The sequence below is a fragment of the Cricetulus griseus genome, chromosome 4 (assembly GCF_003668045.3).
Source record: "Cricetulus griseus strain 17A/GY chromosome 4, alternate assembly CriGri-PICRH-1.0, whole genome shotgun sequence".
NCBI classification, from domain to species: Eukaryota; Metazoa; Chordata; class Mammalia; order Rodentia; family Cricetidae; genus Cricetulus; species Cricetulus griseus.
In genome coordinates, this window is record NC_048597.1 from 98,001,012 (window position 1) to 98,022,900 (window position 21,889).

The 21,889-nt window shown below is 47.5% G+C and overlaps 1 protein-coding gene across 1 annotated transcript in view; it reads right to left on the reverse strand.

The window, feature by feature from the left end:
• Nucleotides 1-21,889, reverse strand: part of Fbxw8 (F-box and WD repeat domain containing 8) — a 99,491-nt gene that overhangs the window by 39,612 nt on the left and 37,990 nt on the right. Inside the window, exon 5 of the mRNA XM_027414177.2 lies at nucleotides 13,817-13,974. Coding sequence (XP_027269978.1) covers nucleotides 13,817-13,974 — 158 coding nt within the window. The remainder of the gene's footprint in view (nucleotides 1-13,816; nucleotides 13,975-21,889) is intronic.

Genomic DNA, 21,889 nt, shown 5'->3' on the forward strand with positions numbered 1-21,889 from the left:
TTCAAAAAGGGTGCAGACAAAGAAAGACACTGTCTTTCAAAGCCCTTCTGAGAGAAGACAGTGAGTGAAGGCCAAAGCCCCTGAAGCAGGCAGGGGTGGGACCTGGCAGCACTGCTGGCTCACTGCTCGGTACCCTCCACCTTGATGAGCAGCACTCAGCACTTGCCTTAGACCAGGAAGTCATTAGCTGTGACATGAGTGACGAGGGCCAGGCTTTCGAGGAGACATAAAGGCTGCTAAGCAGCTGTGGATGGGCACCCATGCCAGTCTGCAGCACGTCCCTCCACCTCCCAAAGGAGGCAAGTCAGAGTGTGGTAATGAAACTGCACATAGTAGAAATGGGATCTAAATGAGTCTAAGCTGATTTATGTTAGCTTTTGTAAAGATTACGCGTATCTGGGAAGTGCTACCACTGTGCAATCGCGACAACAGTCCTTAAGAACTCCGCCTAATGGTGCTTGTGCAGAATATTTATATTCCTCGGCATGGGAACAAGGACCATAATGGATACCATTTTTGTTTTATTAGGGATGCATATTTAAATTAATCTGCTATTTGCCTAAACAATTAGCTGCTTCTGTTTGTGTGCACAAAGCCAAAACTGCAATTAGGCTTCCATCAAAAAAATAAGTCCCAACTAAAACTGTCCCGGTGGGGTCGTAAGAGCTCAGGGCAGAACTTCCCCAATTACTTCTCAGCACAATGGTAATTACGTTAATTGCTTGAAAGGTAAATAACCACTGAACTGGTTTTGGAAACACACACTGGCATTGCCCCTCCTCTCTGATCTGCTCCATGTACCTACAGTTTAAAAGAGGTTACAGTTTAGATAGCCATACACTGGACCCTTCAACTACCACGTCTGACCGTGGTTTTGGAGTCTTCCCTTTGAGGACATGTCCACTGTGAGCTCAAGGCTTGAGTTCACACGATTAACACCTGAAGCTCAGTCTCAGCACCATGACAGCTAAACAGACAGGATCAATTAGCTGTGTTCAGAGACACGGAATGAGCCGGCTATTTATACAGACAGCTGGCATGCTTCATTCCCACTATGGAAATAAATACTTTCCTACAATCAGTTAAGAAGGACGCAGAGGAATGCTATAACACAGGGAAAAGCATTTTTAACAGAGATTTAAAATGCGCCCACAGCACTCACTAAACATAAACATGTACCTCTCTTCATTAACTGCACACACCACACTGAATTCAGGCTGCAGACACACACCATGTCTGAGAGGGCCAAAGTTTATTATATGGGTTAGTTGTTTTCTCTCTCTCTCTCTCTCTCTCTCTCTCTCTCTCTCTCTCTCTCTCTCTCTCTCTCTCTCTCTCTCTCCCCCCTCCCTTCCTCCCTCCCTCTCTCCCTCCCTCCCTCCTCTCTCCCTACCCCCCCCTTGTGTAAAGAGGTCTCTGGCTGACCAGTGAGCCCCAGGGATCCACCTGTGTCCACTTCCCCAGTGCTGGGGTCACGGCATGTGGAGTGCCACTACACCATAGGGAGACCCTAAGAAGGCAGAGGACATCGTTGAAGCATCGGTTTCTCAAAGCCTGATGCTAGTCACCACTTTCCTGTCATGTCAACGAGGGGAACAGAGACACAGCATCCAGGAGAGCTTGGGATGCTGGTTGGGAAGGCTGATTGGGGTGCTGGAGGACAGTCACAGTTTAACAATGACACCTAAAAGAAACCAGTATTTCCATCCTGTCATATACTTTCATAATGCCTAAATTCTCTCCATGTGTAATATTATGTAAAACCACACATACACAACCTATTACACATCTTATGATGATCTGATTAGTGTGAGATTTTTTTCCCCCAAACATAATCTGCATCATTTTGTAGAGGACATTTAATTCTGGTGGGCAAAATTAAATTAGAAACTCCCTCTCTTCCTCCCTCCCATTTTAATGCAAAACCAGTTTCTAATTATTTGCTGCTAACTTGAATACCACTGATTTTTTTGTGTGTGTGGATTCATGGTATGGATTTTATACATAAATTATTCGGGGGGGGGCATGTGAAAGGAATAGCAAGCTGTTTTGGAACCCGTGGAGAATAGCCCAGCAGTTAGCATAATCATGCTGGGTAAGTCCCAAGGACTACATGTTCTGGGAACCTCATGCTGTTATTGAATATAGCTCTGCTCACTGCCCTCACGGTCACCATGTCCCCTAATAATCTATAAGTTGTATGAAAACTCTAAGGCGGTTTCCAGGTCCTCACTGGGCTGATACTTAACAATAATAGTGATTGGCTTTTTCTAAGCATGGCTGCTAGAGTAGATTAATGACTCAACCACCACCACCTTAAAAGAATTTAGACATGTAAATTGTTAGTAAAGTTAGGTTAAGATGTTGTTTTGTTTGGCTTTGATGTAGAAAATCTTGGGGAAGGATTTAAAGTTTAGAAAGGCATACTTTTAATAGTTGAGCAAGGGACTCATTGAGGTGAAGGAACAAGAACAATGACAGTCTGCTTATCACTAGCTGATGTGCCTTTATTGCTAAAGAAGGATTGGTGACCAAAGATGATGATGAATTTCTCCCACCCATTTCTGCCCTTGATTTAATAATAATAAAAAAAATGTTGATAAGTAGGTGTGCACTCTCAGGACTTAAAGTGGAAATGACTATTTTTTATAAATAAATGTTTAGATTTGTGATTCTTTAAGAACTTTAGTAAGATTACCTTTTGAGATAAATAATAAAATGATTGATCCTTTCTTTGTAACTGCAAACAGCTGTCTGCTAGTACAAAAGGAACTGAGTGAAATATACTTGGCTTCCTTCAATTATAAAAGAATCAGTGCTTTGAAGATGAACATGTTATGGTGGGAAAATATTAATACAAAGAAAAATGTTAAATTACTGTGGACTTCTAAGAAAAACATGCAATTTGTGATCATAATGTGATTTCTTCCTGTGTGACGATTTTAAATTGTTTTTTTTGAAAATATGTAACTTGTGGATGTGAAGTAATCTTTTCTTGCATAAAAATTTTTGTCTTTAGAGGTATAAAAGGGATAAGAAAAAATAAGAGAAGTTGAACAAAAGATATTGAAGAGAAACATGAGAAAAGTTGTAGAAGGAGAGCGTCAGGGAAGATGGACATTGAGAGCGTCAGGGAGATGGACATTGAGAGCATCAGGGGGATGGACCAGGAGAGCATCAGGGAGATGGACAAGGAGAGCGTCAGGGAGATGGATAAGGAGAGCATCAGGGGGATGGACAAGGAGAGCATCAGGGAGATGGACCAGGAGAGCATCAGGGAGATGGACCAGGAGAGCGTCAGGGAGATGGACCAGGAGAGCGTCAGGGAGATGGACAAGGAGAGCGTCAGGGAGATGGACAAGGAGAGCGTCGGGGAGATGGACAAGGAGAGCATCAGGGAGATGGACAAGGAGAGCGTCAGGGAGATGGACAAGGAGAGCATCAGGGAGATGGACCAGGAGAGCATCAGGGAGATGGATAAGGAGAGCATCAGGGGGATGGACAAGGAGAGCATCAGGGAGATGGACCAGGAGAGCATCAGGGAGATGGACCAGGAGAGCGTCAGGGAGATGGACCAGGAGAGCGTCAGGGAGATGGACAAGGAGAGCGTCAGGGAGATGGACAAGGAGAGCGTCGGGGAGATGGACAAGGAGAGCATCAGGGAGATGGACAAGGAGAGCATCAGGGAGATGGATAAGGAGAGCATCAGGGGGATGGACAAGGAGAGCGTCAGGGAGATGGACCAGGAGAGCATCAGGGAGATGGACCAGGAGAGCGTCAGGGAGATGGACCAGGAGAGCGTCAGGGAGATGGACAAGGAGAGCGTCAGGGAGATGGACAAGGAGAGCGTCAGGGAGATGGACAAGGAGAGCATCAGGGAGATGGACAAGGAGAGCGTCAGGGAGATGGACCAGGAGAGCATCAGGGAGATGGACAAGGAGAGCGTCAGGGAGATGGACAAGGAGAGTATCAGGGAGATGGACCAGGAGAGCATCAGGGAGATGGACCAGGAGAGTGTCAGGGAGATGGACAAGGAGAGCATCAGGGAGATGGACAAGGAGAGCATCAGGGAGATGGACCAGGAGAGCATCAGGGTAGAAGAACAGAACAGAGAAAGAAGAGGGTAGGAACAGCAGAAAGAGAAAAATAAAATGAAGAATTAGGCTTTGTCCGTCTGATAAAGTTCCCATGTGTATTTGTGTGTCTGTTCAGCACTTTGCTGACTCCACACCTCCATTTCAGTATCTGACCTGCTAAGGACTGGCCATTCAGCAAATTATCTATGGCTGTTCTTACTTCTTTTCCTTCTGTTTCTAATCCTCATCTTCTGCAGCCTCTAGAAGCTCTGTGCAGCACTGAGCCAGCATGACCTGGTTTCTAAGAAGCCAATGCCGGGCATGATTAGTGATGGATTGGGCACAGGGTTCCCACAGATGCTCTTAAGCAAACAGAAAAATGTCTCTTCTGCTAAGGTATTTTGTAACAGTCCTCCCCAAAGCTTCTGCATATGTTCTAACCGTGCCCTCCCCATGCACTGCTGTTACTGTGCATGAGGAAACCTACTCACGCTTGTTAAAGGAATAAAATTATCTTTGTGTCCTGTCACTGGATTGGGCAGGTTTTGTCCGCCATGCATCCTGGAGCTCCTGCAGGCATCTGACGCCCACATGTTCATTTCTCTTGTCTGGCTCTGTGCTGCCTCTTGCCCATATGTTAAGGTAACTTTGGGCCTCACCTTTATTCTTCTCTAAGGGACGGCAATGTTGGAAAACCATGGCTTAACATATCTTATCCAGTTTTGAGTTCCTTGTAACAGAAGAGCTGGACAGATAGCACTGTGTAAAGTACTTGCCACATAAGCAGGAAGACATTAACAGATACTACGCACATTCATACACACACACACACACACACACACACACACACACACACACACACACACACGTATGCACATGTACGTGCACAAACACAGATTAAAAGAAAAACCTGGAAGGATAAATCCAAATTGAAATACACAATCTTGGGCAGAGACAAAAAATTTATTCTTATTATTCTGAAACCATTTCAAAGTCACAGAGGGCCTCAAGAAGCCCGGTAACTCATCCTCCTGCCTGTGGCACTGTCTAACCACATCCTTTATGAGACACAAGTCAGGACACCTCAGTACTTGGCTGTACTCTCTGCAAGCCTGGAGGCCAGGATGCAGTTCAACGAAGTTTTTGCTCAGCACCACAAGACCCTGGGTTTGACCCGGGTATAAGAAGAAAACAAAACACAACACGCAGTGGAATGCTGACTGTCCTTTAGTTTAGAACAGCCATGAGAGACTGACCACCACTTGAGAAGGGCAGCCATTTCAGGGAATGACCCTCCAGTTGGGTTTGCCCTTTATTGCTTCATGACAATGTGGGGCCGGCAGGTCATAGCTGCACTGTGCTAGTCTTGCTGAGCCATCACACATGTGGTGACTATGTCAGGCTGAGCCATAAGTGACGACGGATTCTCAACATGGCCCCTCACTAAGACAGACTGCCAAGCTCACTCTTCTCCCTTTTAATTAATGTTTGCTGAGGGTGCTCTTTAGACCATAGAACAGTCTGATCTCATCTCATTCTTATCTGTTAGTTTTAGCATAAACTAATTTTTTCTCCTCATCTAGTTATTAGTCACCAATTAGTGATTTTCTACTCCCACCATCCTTTCTATTTTTATGAGCTGACGTTCCAGCTTAATGGATTTTCCCACTTTCCCTTTTTATTCCTCTACTCCTGTCACAGCTTCGTGTAGATTCCCCGCTTTATTCAGTGGGGCATGTTCTATCGCTGACCTTATTCATGTTTGATGCTCAAACTGGCCAGATTTGACTAACAGGATACCATCAAGCTAGCTCTTGCATTCTCTGTATGTATGCGACACCTTCACATGCTTCCCAACTTTGTCCTTCCTGCCCATGTTCCTTGCTCAGCCATTTCTCTCTGCAGTTGGTTCCTGCGGGCGAAGAGTACTACCCTCAAGGCCAGGGCTCAAGCCATGGTCACCGCTGAGCATTCTCCAGCTATGACCACACAACACTGTTCTAGTTCCATCTTTGTTGCTGTGACCAAATGCAACTTAGGAAGGCTTGGTTACAGCTTGCAGCTTACAGTCCATCATTAAGGCATGTACCTGCAAGCAGGAACCACTGAAGACACTGCTTGCTGATTCGACTGCAGGCTTGTGCTCAGCTAGCTTTTTTCATATAGTCCAGGATTATCTGCCCAAGGTATGGTGCTGCCACCACGATCTGGGCGTTCCCGTGTCAGTTACCTATCAAGACAACCCTCCACCCCACCCCATACACACACACACACACACACACACACTGCTTCTATAAAAGAATCGGCTCCATCTACAAACACACAGGGTTTGGACTAGAACCATAACTGAAATTGTTAAGTACTAAAAGGGAAATTCAATTCTCTCATGTAAAATTTATCTTCCCTGGAAATAAAATCATGCTCAGCTGTCACAAGGCATGTTTGGGAACAGACAGTTCATTCCCCTGGTCTAGTCCCCTTCCCCATGATCCCTGAGGTTGTGATGCACACTGGAAACTGAGTTAATGGTAGTAAAGCCAGCCCCAGTAAGTAGTAGCCAGCACTACCCCCTGAACCAGCACATAAACAGCCTCCTCTGTTCAAGGGAAACCATTTCACTGTTTTCCAGTGACTTCAAAGTTTCTCAGCTGCCCTGGGAGGTTCAACGTCTGAAACACTGAGGGCAAGACTCCAGGTTTACTTTCCAGAGCTCCTGGGTCCCTGAGAATCATCCAGGGCCCTTGGCATGAACAAGGGTACACAACAAGATTAACGAAAGAGCCTGCAGAACCAATGGAAGCTCCTCAGGTGCAGACCCCAGGGCTCTAGTCGGCCTCAGGGTCAAAAGGTAGAGATTTTTTTCCTTGAGACTCCTGAAAACATAAATGCACATTTTAAAGCTCTCTAGTCAGAGTCCAGCCATGGCTGCTGCCTTGGCACCACGAGGCCCTGAGCCAGTGTGAGGGATTCCTTTACACACAGGAAGTCTGCTTTCTGGGCCCCAGGAGATATCCATGGTTAAAGATGCTAACTACTCTGGAGATTGGAAGGGTCCCTGTTTCAAATCCTACCCAAAGCCCCAGCAAACATGATCATCTCTATGTTGTCCATCTTTCTGGTTTTGAATCAACAAAGCTACCAACTCCAGGAGAATTTAGGTAGACTATCAATCAATTGGCTGCAATAATCCTGAAACAGACCCAGGAGAGTTCAATGTCATACTCCATACTTCAGTCATTCTCAGGCAGATGACGATATACAAGATAAAAACAATGGAAGAGTTTTGCACTAAAGATGTCATGGTTTGGCTCCTTGCATTAGCAGTGGCAGAGACAGCCTTCAGAGAAAGAGTATCATCCCAGTCACCAGTATCTCTTCTATTGTCAGGGGCAAACTGTCATGCTGAGGGAGCAGCTGTCCTATGGGTCCTCCTCCTGGGGGCTTTTTAACTCACAGGCAGCCCCTGCCCCCCTCCTCAAAACCAGCAACATCCAGTTAGCAACCTTGAAAAGAGATTTCCACACCAAGACTCAGCAGGACAGACAGACCACAATGCACAGACCTGTGAAGCTGCACATTCACTGCCAAGGCAGAAAGCTACTGCAAAGAAAGTCCACACACCACTCAAGACCTCAACTGGTGACACAAAGCAAGACCACACCACACAGGTGGCTGGATGAAGACAGTACATCCCTCATAGTGCGGCAGACCTAGGACCACTGTGAACAGCCTCCCTGTGGTCTATATACACAATCAATAGCACGATGGTTACCCGAAAACTGTTTCAGGTACTACACTTAGCTCCCTCCCTCCTCAATGAGAAAGCCAACATCCGAGACAGGGCAGCAGGAAAGACAGTAAAGCCCCAGGCTGTCTATATACATACAGGCTTTGTTGTTGTTGTTGTTGTTGTTGTTGTTGTTGTTGTAATCAAGAAACACTTTTGTATTTACCTTGAGTGATGTATTCATCAACAAAAAATATGACAGGGCATATGGTTCTCTCCTACCCTGAAGGGTCAATGAGCCTTATTGGCGAAAGGCTGAATTCAGGCGATCTCAGAATTCGACAGGCAAAAAGGGAGTTTAATGGGTTTCCTTAAATGGTTTCCTGAACTGCTGGCTTCTGTGGGAAACTACCTCACCCCATCCATGGTCTCTCTCTGCTAACACTTTAAAAAGCTTCCCACACTAGAAAGGACACAGTAGGAGCAGGTCTGCGAGCTGCCATCTGGGCGGTAAGCATGGGTGCCAGAACATTGCACCCCACCAATCCTAGGCAGGGTGCCCCTTACAGTTCAGGGTCAGTTAGGGAGAGGTGCAAAATGTGGTAGAATGTGTGGCACTGCAACTGGGGACAGCAGGGTCCTGCTGGGCAATGCTGTCACCTGTTCACTGAGAGTGAATGTCTGGACTCACTCTGGACAATGTATTTTGATTTATTCTCAGCTCTCAAATACCAGCTCACTTCCAAAAGTGGGCCACTATTACACTAGAAATAAAAGACAGATCTCATCAAACACAGTCCTCCTCAGCAATTCCCCTGTGTGGCCTCTGCTGAGGGAGCAGACTGCCCCGGTACACATGACAGGCATGGTGCCCAGCTCTTCTCCCCGAGGGCCAGAAAAGCCTTCAAAGCAACAGTTTGATTCAGCACTCAACACACTACAGTTGCCACAGCTTGTCTAAACAAAACTGAATACCCTAGGATGTACTGAGTATTAGTCTAAGTTCATGTCTCCAAGGCCAGCCTGGTCTACACATCTAGCTTCGGGACTACACAGAGAGATCCTGTCTCAAAAAAAAAAAAAAAAAAAAAAAAGTTCAATGTCTTAAATACTTATAAATCATCTCATCTCTGAACTCTGCACTTAAAGACTGATCTCTCTCCATAACAGTGGGGACACTGTTATGGAAATGCTGTGAATACATGAGTGTGTCCATCTTCTACAAGGACAATGTCTGGCAGTTTTCACTTTCTGACACAAAGGGGCTTTGATTCTGTTGTTTGTTCCTGAGCCTCAGGACAGTTGGGATGGCAGGCAAGAGCTGATTACTCACACTTAGAGAAAAATGACAAGAAAAAGGTCATGGGTAGAAAGAAAAAAGTCCTCCATAATCCTCAGGCAGAGGTGGCAGGCAGCTCACAGCTCACACAAACCTTCCCATCACCCTGCTCCATCTCTAAAGTTCCAACTCTGGCCAGAGGAGAGGAGAAAACCACACAGCGTAGTTAGGCATCACCACTGACAGTCAACAACACTGGCAAAACTCTCGGATAACTGACTCACTGTTTTTAAAAACAAATCTAGAACACAAGGCTTAGGAGCACTGCACTCCCCCTCCCCCTCCAGAGCTGCCTAAGTGAACCATGGTCTTTTACACCACCTTCTACAGTTATGGAGGCACTTGCAGACCCGCTCCTCCCGACACCGATCCACTGGTAAATGAGAAATGGTTCGCCAGGATCCAGATGGACAATGAGGCCTCTGTGTGTGTGTGTGTGTGTGTGTGTGTGTGTGTGTGTGTGTGTGTGCACGCGCGCGCGCGCACATGTGTGACAACTGCATGATGAGTGGCAGGGAATCAAAGACCCGACTCACCCTGCCACAGAGGGAGCTGCCCTGACCTGTCAAGGTCTTGAGTGTTGATGACCCCAGGCCTTGCCTCTGCCCCCCCCCCCCCCCCGCCAGGCTTGGTAGACAGGAACTTTTTTCTCACAGAACAAGTATCTAATCTCACTTCTCACCAAAGAGTGGGTTTTGAGGGGAAACTCGGGTGGGGCATGGGTCCCAGTGCACTTCCATCTCCTAATGTCGTGGCTTGAGGCCAAAGTCAGGCAGGCAGGCATGGAGCAGATGGCGTCCTGGCAAGGTCCCCGCTGTCCCTGCATTAGCAGCGTCTGCTCATTACTCAGAACCTTCACTTGCTTTATCTAATGCTCCAGGAAAAGCATTTTGATTTGATTCATTTCGGGATGGTAACGTGCAGCACAATTAGTGGTAAAATCAAACTGGAGGGTGGCCAGTGCTGACAATTGGAAACGAGGCACAAGAAATATGAGGTCAGTGGGTTGGAATTCAAAAAATCACAACTGTGGATGGCCTTGCCAAATCCCTGCTCCCAGGTGCATGTGCAGGGCTCCTCAGGGCACAGCTCAGGAAAGGGTGCTGAAGGGCTGTCTCCCACTGAGGTCTCTGCAGGGAGGCTCCTGCTACAGAGAGGGTGGCAGCTGCAACAAGGGGTCTGGGTCTCAATGGCTCAGAACTTCGCTTAGGTACAGCAAGAGGGCTAGAGTTCATTAACTCCCCAAAACTGCACCCAGCAGACCCCACAAGGTCCTTTTCTAGTGTTTTTGCCCAAGAAGCACCAGCCACTGCTCTTGGAAGGAACAAGGAGAATGTGTGTTTGACCTGTCAGCTGAGTCAGCAATTCAGGAATATGTCAATATGTCACCCAAGTGAGACTGAGGGTAAGGCCACCCGGGATCGGGAAAAGGCCGGAAGCTGCCATCTACCATAGAAATCCCAACAACCTGATTCAACTGGTAAACCCTGCTAGTGTGGGAGATGAGTTCCTACAGGAGGAATGCTCTTCACACTGAAGTAGACAAAGTCAAAGCTCTGAGGCAAATCCTGAACTCTGGAAGGACAGAGAAGTGACTGCTCGCCAGCATGACTTGAGACCCAAAAGCACAAGATGTAACCAGACTAGTTAACAGTGGCCCCAGAGCAGACCAAGCACAGACCGCTCCTATCCAAAAGCCCAGACCTGTGGGATGTGGCAGCCTGTCCCATAGTGCTAGCAACCACCACTCTCAGGTCTGTACATCCTACTGATCTAGAATGGATTTAGTATTGGCTAGGATTTAAATATAAACATAACCACAAAGGAAACAGAAGGACTACAAGCAGCAGGTATGTGTAAGAAACAGTCCAACCCTTCCCATTGGGAGAACTACAACCATAGTCATCGGTACCATTCCCTACCAAATCCATCAATACCCCAAACTGAGAGGAGGGACAGCTCCCACCTTCGGGAAGAAAAGACAGTGTGACATCTATACTCACCCTCCTACCTGAAAACTCTTCTTATAGGAAACTATGTCCCTGCACATGTGAAAGGACATTATACAAAGCCTTTCACTACAACACTGCTTGTGAGAGCATGTGCAGACACACCTGCTTGTTAGTGAGCCACCAGGTAATACAAAAAGGAAGACTACATAGGTGTGAAAAATGAGGATTTAGGATATGGTACTACATCAAAAAAGACAAGGAGTGGTAGCTGGAGAGATGGCTCGGTGGTTAGAGTACTGGCTGCTTTTCCATAGACCCTGATTTGATTCCCAGCAGCCACATGGCAGCTCACAACTGTAGGTAACTCCAGTTCCAGGGGATTCAATGTCCTCTCTTCTTGCTTCCATGGGCACTACACACAGGTGGTGCACAGGGACATACATGTAGGCAAAACACCCATACACATAAAATTTAGATAACAACAAAAGACTAACACCTGATGGAACACTTCTACAGACAATTGAGCAGTTATTTACCCAAACACCAAGCACCACGACCTTCAGCCCAGCAACCGGCCAATGCTGTGCTCTGGGTTTACATATGTACAAATTCAAGGTCACTGCATTTAACAAGAGCAAGTAGCTCAGATATACAGCAATAAGGGCTCAACAGCTGTGGTGTGACACAGCACGGCACAACACTGAGAAGAGGAAGGAGTAACACAGAAGAGATAGATCACCACGGTGTGTCATTAGGTTAAAAACAACAAGGCACACTGAAGTGGGCAAAGTTGGCCTAGGAAGACGAAAGGGCCCAGAAGTTGCAGAACAATTTGAGTAGCTTCTTTTACCTTTTTAAAAACTTTGTTGTTTGAACTTTTTTTTTTTTTTTTTTTTTTTGAGACAGGTCCTCAACATGTAGCCCAGATGGTCTGGAGCTCACTAAGTAGACCAGGCTGGCCTCAAACTCAAAGCTTCATCTGCCTGTATCTCCCAAATACTAGTAGTAAAGATGTCCACTACTCCTGGATGAATTAATGTTTTTAAGCAAAATATTTGACATATGATTAGAAATAGTATTTACTATAAAAGAAGTTCTCTATCATGCCTGGGTGCTCACATATTTCAGTGACAATGGGCCAAAGATGTTCTTGTCAACACCAAGTGCAGTTCAGTAGAGAAGTACTGCTTAGCATGCACCAGGCTCTCTGTGTCTGCATGCATGCACATCTGTGTACAGTCACTGTGCGTCTGTATGTCTGTCTGCACACCCAACTTGCACCACACTTTATTTTCCCTTCAAGCTCTATTGGCCAGTTCGTTAGATATGAAAGCCCAGTGCTCACTCAAGAGTCTCTATGTTTGCTGTCAGTAATACCGCTCCAGCCAACAGTGGAGCTGGGAGGACAGCAACTGTGGTTTCAACACCTTCAGTTTCCCCAGTAGTAAAAGAGTCTGTGTCATTCAAGAGTGCAGGACAGGAAGGACATTCCAAAGCTGCCAGTCCAGCTGCAGACTAAGCAGCAAGCATGCTCAGTCTGCAGTTACATTGCTCACATGAGATCATTTTACCTGCAGCTACACTGCTCACCTGGATCAGCTCAGTCTGCAGCTACACTGTTCACAGCTGTTGCTGTTGCTGCTACAGTTTTGAGGAAGCTGTAGTTGAACCTAGAGCCTCATGTATGGCAGGCAAGCACAATGCTGAGGCACACTCCCAGTCTCAACTCAGCTAACTAATGTCCATTTGTGGTGTCTACTAACATTAAACCAGAAGAATAAAGTACAAAGTTCTGATCAACTTTTAAATTCCTGTATTTACTCTTTTTAGCTTTGAATTTTCAACTCTGATTATTAGACATTTATGAAACTCACTAATGGCTACTGTAGCTCCACCCCTCTGTGCCAAATGACACCACGCTGACTGAAGATCTGCACAGCCCTGGCATGAACACTGAGTCCCCGAAATGTGCTGTAGTGCAACTTCCAGGCTGGGGGTGGGGCGGCAACTTGGAGCTGCAGACTTTCCAACACAATGGACATCAGGGCTGTGAGCAGTAGGCAGGCAGGCTGCCATGGCCAGCAATGTGATCACTTCTATCAGCTAACAATGTCACATGTCCCATCATTCCAGTAACAGTTCTGTAAAGCCACAGTTGCTCACACACACTCAGGATTCTCTCCAGGCCAGAGACAACACACCAAGAACCGCTTGGCTGAGTGCCAAGCGAAGGCAGGCGCTGACGGTCGGTTTTCTGCCTGCCCATGTTAGATCACCTCTCCATCCTTGTCTCTATTCTTTTTAGCCTGAGCTGAGGATACAGGAAAAGGAGGCCAAGTATATTTAATATTTTAAACTAAACACACCATTTGCTTAAGATGGTCTGGCCAGCCTCATCATCCCTGGCACTGGTGCCCAGCTCCATGGTTCCAGGATGAATTAAACAGCAGTTTTAATGTGTACCATGTCCAATGCCTACTAATGGACCAGGGTTGTTGGCTAGCTTCTTCACATAAAGACAGAAGACAGTGCGTGGATGTGTATGTGCTCATATTCCCAGGGAAGAGGCAGGGTGTGTGTGAATGTGTCTATGCCTATATGTAGGAGGCAGGGAGCATGTGTGTGCACAGAGGAGATGGGAGTAGCTGCAGCTGCTGCAGTTGCTGAAGCTTTCTTCTGCACAGGGAGGGGAAGGGGGAGGCTAGGGTACTGGGGTACTCACCATCCTCGTAAGCCGCCACAGCCAGCGAGCTGTTGATCCTCACAAAAGAGACATATGGCTGCATTCCAGGCTCCTCCTCCTCAGACTCAGATTCCAGGAAGGGGGCCACATAGTCCCAGGTGCGGGTGTCCCACACCCTCACGTCCCCTGATGTGTATCTGGAAAAGAAGAACACCCTTGGTTCCAAGAGAGATCTGGAGGCCACACACAGCAGCGTGTGGGCTGGTTAGAAGGTGTTGCTCCTATGGTCATGTGCATGTGTGACTAATGGGGAAGGTGTCAACTAAATCACAAAAGGTTGTGGACACAGCACAACGGTGACTACTTACTATCTTTAATCCTAGCACTCGGGAGGCAGAGGCAGGCGGATCTCTGTGAGTTTGAGGCCAGCCTGGTCTACAGAGCGAGTACCAGGACAGCAAGAGCTACACCATGAGACCCTGTCTCAAGAAGGAAGGAAGGAAAAGGAGCAAACAATGTGATGGTGTACTCCCTCTTGCCCTCATGACCAAGCTGTCACCTTTGCTCCCCCACTCTAGGAATCACAGGCAGAAACATGGACACATGTTGGCATTCCCATCAAACATGCCTGCAGAGTCACAGGTACAGCTGGGACACTGGGAACTAACAGCCCTGCAGCCAAAGCTCTTCACACCTCCTCCTCCTCCAGGAGCAGAGAAGACTGATTAGGGCCCTGAGGACATGGGTCTGCTCAGGCACTGCCACCTTCCTGTAAAAGGTGCCTGTCCTGACTGCAGAGCACATGAGCCAGTCAAAGATGGTGCTGAGGGGAAGTCAGATGGCGAGTCCTGAGTTATTTACAAAGAAAGATGATTGGTTGCCTAGGTGGAACCAGATGAGGTCATTGCATGAACAGCTCCTGTTCACTAGGTAAAGCCTAGGCACCTAGGTGCACGATAAAATCATCGGCTGGCTGTTTCTCACTCCTCCCCCACTCTGTGGTTTTTTCCTTTAAAAGATGCTTACTGTGGGACAGTAAATGAGTTCCTGCTTGACTAGACTCCCTGTTGCATCTGGTTGTGTCCTGGAGGCTGGGAATGGTTGAGAAGGGTACTTATCTTTCCTCGGACTCAGCTCAACCTTCCATGGTTGGGCTACGACCCTGCATCCGGCACCCGAACCTGGGGCCTGAAGGACTTAAATCTCAGCTTAGGGCAAACAGTTTCTCAAGGTAAGTGAGACCCTCAGTATGGGCAACCCATTTTCAGTAAGAAGGGAGGAGAAGGACTGGAGAAGTCGGCCAAAGATGAGGCAGAGGAGGAATGGGCCAAACCATCCGCCCCAGATAACTCCAGACCCCAGCTTTATGCTCCCAGGATCAAGGAGGTTGGGTCCCCTTATACTGTCCTCTGGGAAAATCCACGGGACCTGGACGGGACAACGGCAGGTCAAGACCTGGAGGTCTGGTTTATGCAGAGGTCTACCCAATCAAGGATGGATGGGAGGATGCAAGGAGGGCTCCCCAAGTCTACCCCGTAAACTTGGCCTCAGGGCCAGGCAGGCCTCTATACTGGTATCCTTGGGAGGTCAAGGACCTTAAAGAGCTCCGAAAGGCCGTGGCAGAAGATGGCCCTAATTCTCCTTGGGCACAGACCCTGTTGCAGGACATCACCTATCATCTGTGTGTCCCTAAGAACTGGCTGGATGTGGCTAAGACAGTCCTCCCTAGTTCTCAGTTTATCAAATGGTGTGCCTTTTATAAGGAAAAATGTAGGGTACAAGCTGAGGCAAATAGACAAGCTAACCCCGCCATCCCTATTACCTATGCTATATTGTCAGGAATGGGAGACGGTTACTTCACTGGAGTTCAGCAAGCAGGGATCCCTGGGCCGTATCAGAATCAGGTAAGGCAGGCTGGGTTGAATGCCTGGGCTAAACTGGATGATGGGCCTACTGAGTCTCCCACAGCTGGGGTGAGGCAGAAGCCGGGCAAGCCTTTGCCAGAGTTTATAGACTGGGTCCCATAGAGCATTTGGTGTAAGCTGCAGCCCGGAGAATTCAGAGAACAATTTATCAGACTGTTGATATGGGAAGATGTTAGACCCCCCGGAAAAATCTCAGGTATCTGGGGTCCCAGGCCACGACCGTGGTCACCCCAATCACCAGGCAGATTCGAGAGCTTGATGCAAACTGCATGAGGCGTTAATTGTTTTTTAATGAGCTAACCCCATGTTAGCTCAGGTCTTTCACCCACCAGCCATGGCGGATGGCTAGCAAAGACACCTCGAACCGGCTGTCAAGCGATCTTGTAGGATAGCATAAGGGGAGTGTCTAGGGGTATGCACAGGCTCAGGATTGGTGTGCCTCCAGGCTTGGAGGGCTTGCCCTGTGTTGATTGGCCAACTGGTTGTTATGGCCCATAGGCCCTCCCAGGGTGGTTGCTATGCTCTGTGCGTCATTGCTGTGCACTTGTCCGTAAAGCACACCCAGTGCCGTAAAGCATAGCACCACCAGCTAACTTCTGATGGGTTCCTTGCCATGAGGCAGGGATCTGACTTTCTAGTGACTAGGCAAGGTCAAACAAGCATGTGTTCAGCTGTTATGACTGCCAACAGGGGCAGGCATCTGACCTTAGTGACTAAGACAAGGTCAGACAAGCTATTATGACTGCTGAAATGGGGAGCTGGTCCCTTCAAAGGGATGAATGGGGACCATAGACTGGCCTGTGCAGGATTAAAAGACAGTTCCCTGAGCAGATGGGTGGTAGCCTCCCAAGATGTAGGTACCCAACAACACCAATCCCAGTCTCTGGCCCTGGCCTTACAGGTACAAATGACTGCCAGAATGGAGGCCATCACCCAGGCCCTGGCAACCCAGGGTTAAGGGTCCTCAAAGCCACTGGGGAAAGGGACATGCTTTAGATGCCGGCAGGAGGGACATTTTAAAAGAGACTGTCCTCAACACCCCCCCTCACTAAAAGGCCAGGAGGGGCTAAGCCCCCCTCCACCACATGCCCTCAGTGCAGGAAGGGATGCCATTGGAAGAAGGACTGTAGATCAAAATTTGACCTGGAGGAGAAGACTTTAAACTAGAGGAGGGGCAGCCTCCAGCTCTGTTAAAAAAAAAAAAGGAGGAAGCCTCTCTAAAGGTAGGATTGGAAGGTCTCATACAATACAAAAACACAAACCTACTGGACTGTCCCCTTGATTGAAGGACTTCGTCCAAAAATGACTGTTTTTATAGGCAGTAAGAAGTTTCACTGTTTGGTAGACACAGGGGCAGGCAGGACAGTACTCCAGGAGGAGGAAGTACCTTCCACCTGGGAGCTTGCACCTGGACCCTCCATTTTGTGGGTGGGAGGTAACTCCCAATCAAGAGAAACAGTGACTTTAAGCACTGGACCAATCCAGATGGGGACCAAGGAAAGATAGGCCCCTTAGTGGTTAAAAGCCTTACTGCCAGTTTGCTAGGACAGGACAAGTTAGACCAAATGGACAATGTTATGACCACAGATCATTGAGCTTTTTATGAGGATATCCTGGAAGAGAAAGAGGCACAAAGGGTGGGAAAGGACCTAAAGGGGGTCACAGAGAAGGATTTTTTCAAAGTCCACAACTACAGGGCGGAGCCTGAGAGGTCTATCCGGGTGTACCCCCAATCATAAGGGCCACTGCTCCCTGAGTGCCGCCTATCAGACGGGCACCGAGAAAAACCAGTATGGGTAGAGCAATGGCCGCTGACTAAACCTAAGCTGCTAGCACTCCATCAGCTAGTGGATGAACAATTGAGGCTTGGACATATCTGCCCTTCTATGAGCCCATGAACACCCCAGTGTTTGTAATTCAAGAGGTGTCCGGGGCTTGGTGTATGCTCCAAGATTTGCACAAGGTAAATGAAAGGATGGAACTAGTGAACACCCCCTTAAGGGGCATGCCCTGGACTCCTGCTATTCCCACAGAATATATATTTATGGTAATTGATATTAAGGATTGCTTCTCTCTATACCCCTACATCCAAAGGATTGTGATAAATTTGCCTTCTCTGTTCCTTCACTTAATTATTCCAAACCTGATCAACATTTTGAATGGGTAATGCTACCACAGGGGATGGCTAATAGCCTGGCTTTCTGTCAACAATATCTTGCTACTCTCTTAAGGCCTATGCTAAAGTCAAAGGCTTCAATAATATATGCTTATATGGATGATTTTAATTTTGGGACATCAGGATCCAGCATATCTGGAGGGCTTTGTGACACAGGTGCTCCAATTGCTTTAAAAAAAAAAAAAAAGGGAGCTTTACTGTTGCCCCAGAAAAGGTCCAAAAGGTGCCCCCCCTTCACACTAACACAGGCTAGCCCGCTTAAGCCTGTTCTGGAGGTGCCTCAATGTATGACCCTGACCCAGCTCCAGTGCTTACTGGGGGAGATTAATTGGCTGAGACCTAGGTGTCAATCCCCACAGAAGACCTGATATCCCTGTACGGCCTGCTAAAGGACAAGGCACCTCGTGATAATATAACCATGACAAATGAGCACCATGAGATGCTCCTTGTCTTTCAGAAGGCCTTGGATAAATGCTCTCTGGGGGGGGGGGGTTGGAGACTAGGCCCTGGTACCTCTGGCTGTTTGCTGGAGCCTGCCTGATTACAGTGGTTCTAGCCCGGGATGGGAGCAGTTAGAATAGATCCATACATCTCGGAGGAATACCCTGGGTCAGGCAGATCAGCAACACTATGGGCCAGACACCAATACCATTGTCTTCCCCTTCCAGGTGGGGGATGTTGAATGGCTTGCTCGGGCTAATGCTTGCTCTCGCCTTAGAAGGATTTATGGGGAGTACTGATTGCCACTATGGCCATCCAAATGGGCTCCTCCTTTACAGATACTCCCCTTTAAGATGCCTTCCTTGTTTCCATCTGAGCCCATCCGGGAAGCCATTTGCATCTTCACTGATGGGGACCAAGCAGTCTCTGCCTATGTTACCTTTAGAGGACACCAAGCCACCAAAGATTTCAACCCTGCCAAGGTTCTACCCAATACAAGGAAATGTTGGCTGTGATGCTGGCATTACAGGACATCTCCGAGCCCTGAAATCTTTTCCCCTGTATCCCACAAGCACACATTTGGTTATATAATATCCCTATAAAAGGCCCTTTTAGAGGTTCAAGAGGTACCAATTTACCTTCAACACCCTCAGGGGTACTCTGGCCCCCCAGGGTTCCTGACTAAGGACAATGAATGGGCAGACAGACAGACTGGCGACAGCCCCAGAGGCACTAACCCTACAGGAAGCCACTCAATTGCCTGATATGACCCATGTCAATTGGAAGGGACTACATAATAGATTCCCAATGATTTCTATAAAGAATTAAAAAGATAATTCACACCTACAAATCATGTCTACAGTATTTAAGAGTTCCCCCTCTACAGCTGCCAGGAATTAACCCCAGAGGCCAATGGCCCAATACTCTCTAGCAAACTGATGTTACTCATTGTCCAGCTTTTGGCAAACAGAGTATGTTTTTGTCTCCATAGACACTTATTCAGGGGCCTGTTGGGCCACTACACATACAGGGGGGAAAAATGCTCAAACTCACTTCCTCCAATGTTTCAAAACCCTAGGATTACCCACACAGTTTAAGACTGATAATGACCCCTGCTTTGCCAGTAATTCCATGGCAGAATTTTTCAATAGATGGCACATTAAACACGCTACAGGAATCCCTGACAACCCTTAGGGACAAACAATTGTAGAAAGAAATCATCAATGTCTTAAAGAACAACTTTTAAAACAAAAATGGGGAATGAGCCCCCATTTACAACTAGGAATGGTTTTATTTACTATTAATATTTTAAATGTTTCTAAGGGAGCAACCGAATCTAAGTTCTAAAAACATTGGGGCCACCTAAACCCCAAACCTCAAGTTAAGGTCAAATGGAAAGACCCTCTAGCATCCCAATGAAGGGGCCCAGACCCATTTAATTACAATGGGAAGAGGATTTGGATGTGTCTTCCCCATAGGGAAGGAAGCACCCATCTGGCTTCTGGCCAAAAATCTAAAATTCCTCCCTGCTACCACAATGCATGAGGATGACCAAGAACAGGATGATCAACAAGGAAAGGAAGCCACAATGGAGGTCAAGGTTCGTCTTCCGAAATAAGAGGGCTAATACAATGATACCTAACCATGTCCAAGGGCTTCAAGCCCTTGAGGAACTCTTGTGTTCTTTGAAAATTACAAATGATGTCCCGCTTCCTGACCGCTCTGACACTCCCACTGCTGATGCTGACTGCTCCAGTGACCACCCAGCAGAACCCTCATCGTATCCAAAAGATGATGTGGATGGTGACTGATGCCGCCAATGGAGATGTCCTCAACAGCACCATGAATGAGGCAGTCCCCAGGACCTGAGGGCCCATGCTCTTCAACCTTTGTGACCTGGTCCAAGGATCTTGGGACATGGGAGACTGGAATTCTCATCAAGGACGGTCTGAATGTGGAGGGTTATGGGGGTGCTATCTGACACAAATATTGGACCCCAACCCCCAGGCTGCTCACATGTTCCCTAATAGGGCAGCCTTAAGGAACACTGACTTTTACATATGCCCAGGGGGCAATTGAACAGCAATGGGCATATCTAAATGTGGTGGGGTGGACGCCTTCTACTGTGCACAATGGAGGTGTGGGAACGAACCCTGTCGGGTTCCTTTACAGTAATAATTTTAATTTGTGTCCTTGGGCCTTGCCTTTCCAATAGGCTGGTCAGACTAATCAGAACAAAGACTCAAGAGACCCAACTGATGACCCCTCGAGTACATTTGTGATAGGCTCAGCCCTGAGGATATCTCCCTTTTGAGTGAACCTTGACAAAAGGTGCTATAAGAGGTGATCCTCTGTGGAGGTGCCAAGAGGCCTGTACTTCAAAATGAGGTGGACCATAGTCTAAAAAAAAGGGGGGGTGGGATCTGTAGAGCACAGGAGCCAAAGATGGTGCTAAGGGGAAGTCAGATGGGTGAGTCCTGAGTTGTTTACAAAAAAAGATGATTGGTTGCCTAGATGGAACCAGATGAGGTCACTGCAGGAACAGTTTGTATTCACTAGGTAAAGCCTAGGGCACCTAGGTGCATGGTAGGCTGACCTTTAAAACCACTGGCTGGCAGTTTTCCCTTCTCTGTGGTTTTTTCCTTTAAAAGACACTTACTGTGGGACAATAAGAGTTCCTGCTTGACTAGACTCCCTGCTGCATCTGATTGTCTCCAGGATTCTGGGAGACTGGGAATGGGCAAGCAGGGCACTTACCTTTCCTTGGAACCAGCTCAGCCTTCTGTGGTTGGCCTAAGACCTTGCACTGCCCACTGAGAAAACAGGGGCACTAGCTCTGGCCTGTGGCTTTGGTCACTTTCTAGATGACCCACTTGATCATGAAGCCCCAGGAAGATGGGACAGCCAAATGAAGCTGTGCACTGCCTGTTATTGAGGGATCTACATTCTTCTCCCTGAATCCCTCAGGTGAAGAGGGTAGGGAATGAGGAGAAGCACCTGGAGAAGCTCATAGGAGCACAGGGAGGCAGGGACTCTAAGGAACATTTTTCCTAAGGCCCCAACCACATACCCTCAGAGACTCACTGTAGAGTCAAAAAATCTAGTTCATCTCCAAAACCTAGGGCAGGAGCGTGTCTGAGGTGGCTATAGAAGGCCAGTCTCAGGTGAGAGATCCAAGTTTATATATTACTGTGTGCATGTATGCTGGAAGAGGGGCACATGTATGCCACAGCACATGTGTGAAAGCCAGAGAACAACTTTGCTGAGCGGACTCTCTTCCCATCTTTATGTGGTTCCAAAGATGGATGCAGGCTTTTCAGGACAAGTGCTTTACCTCCTCAGCCATCTGAGCCAGCCAAGGCATGATTTCTAAACAAGGTAACTGCGCACCATTACTCAGAATTCCTTTATAACATACCTGAGCACTCCCCAACTATTAATCCACAGTAATGTGTACATGAGCTCCCTCTGCAGGACAGGGTACAGACAGCACACATTTAGGAGATGTCCCCAACACTGGACTGCTGTCCTTGGGACGATCACTAACCCTCCAGACTGTCTTCAACAGTG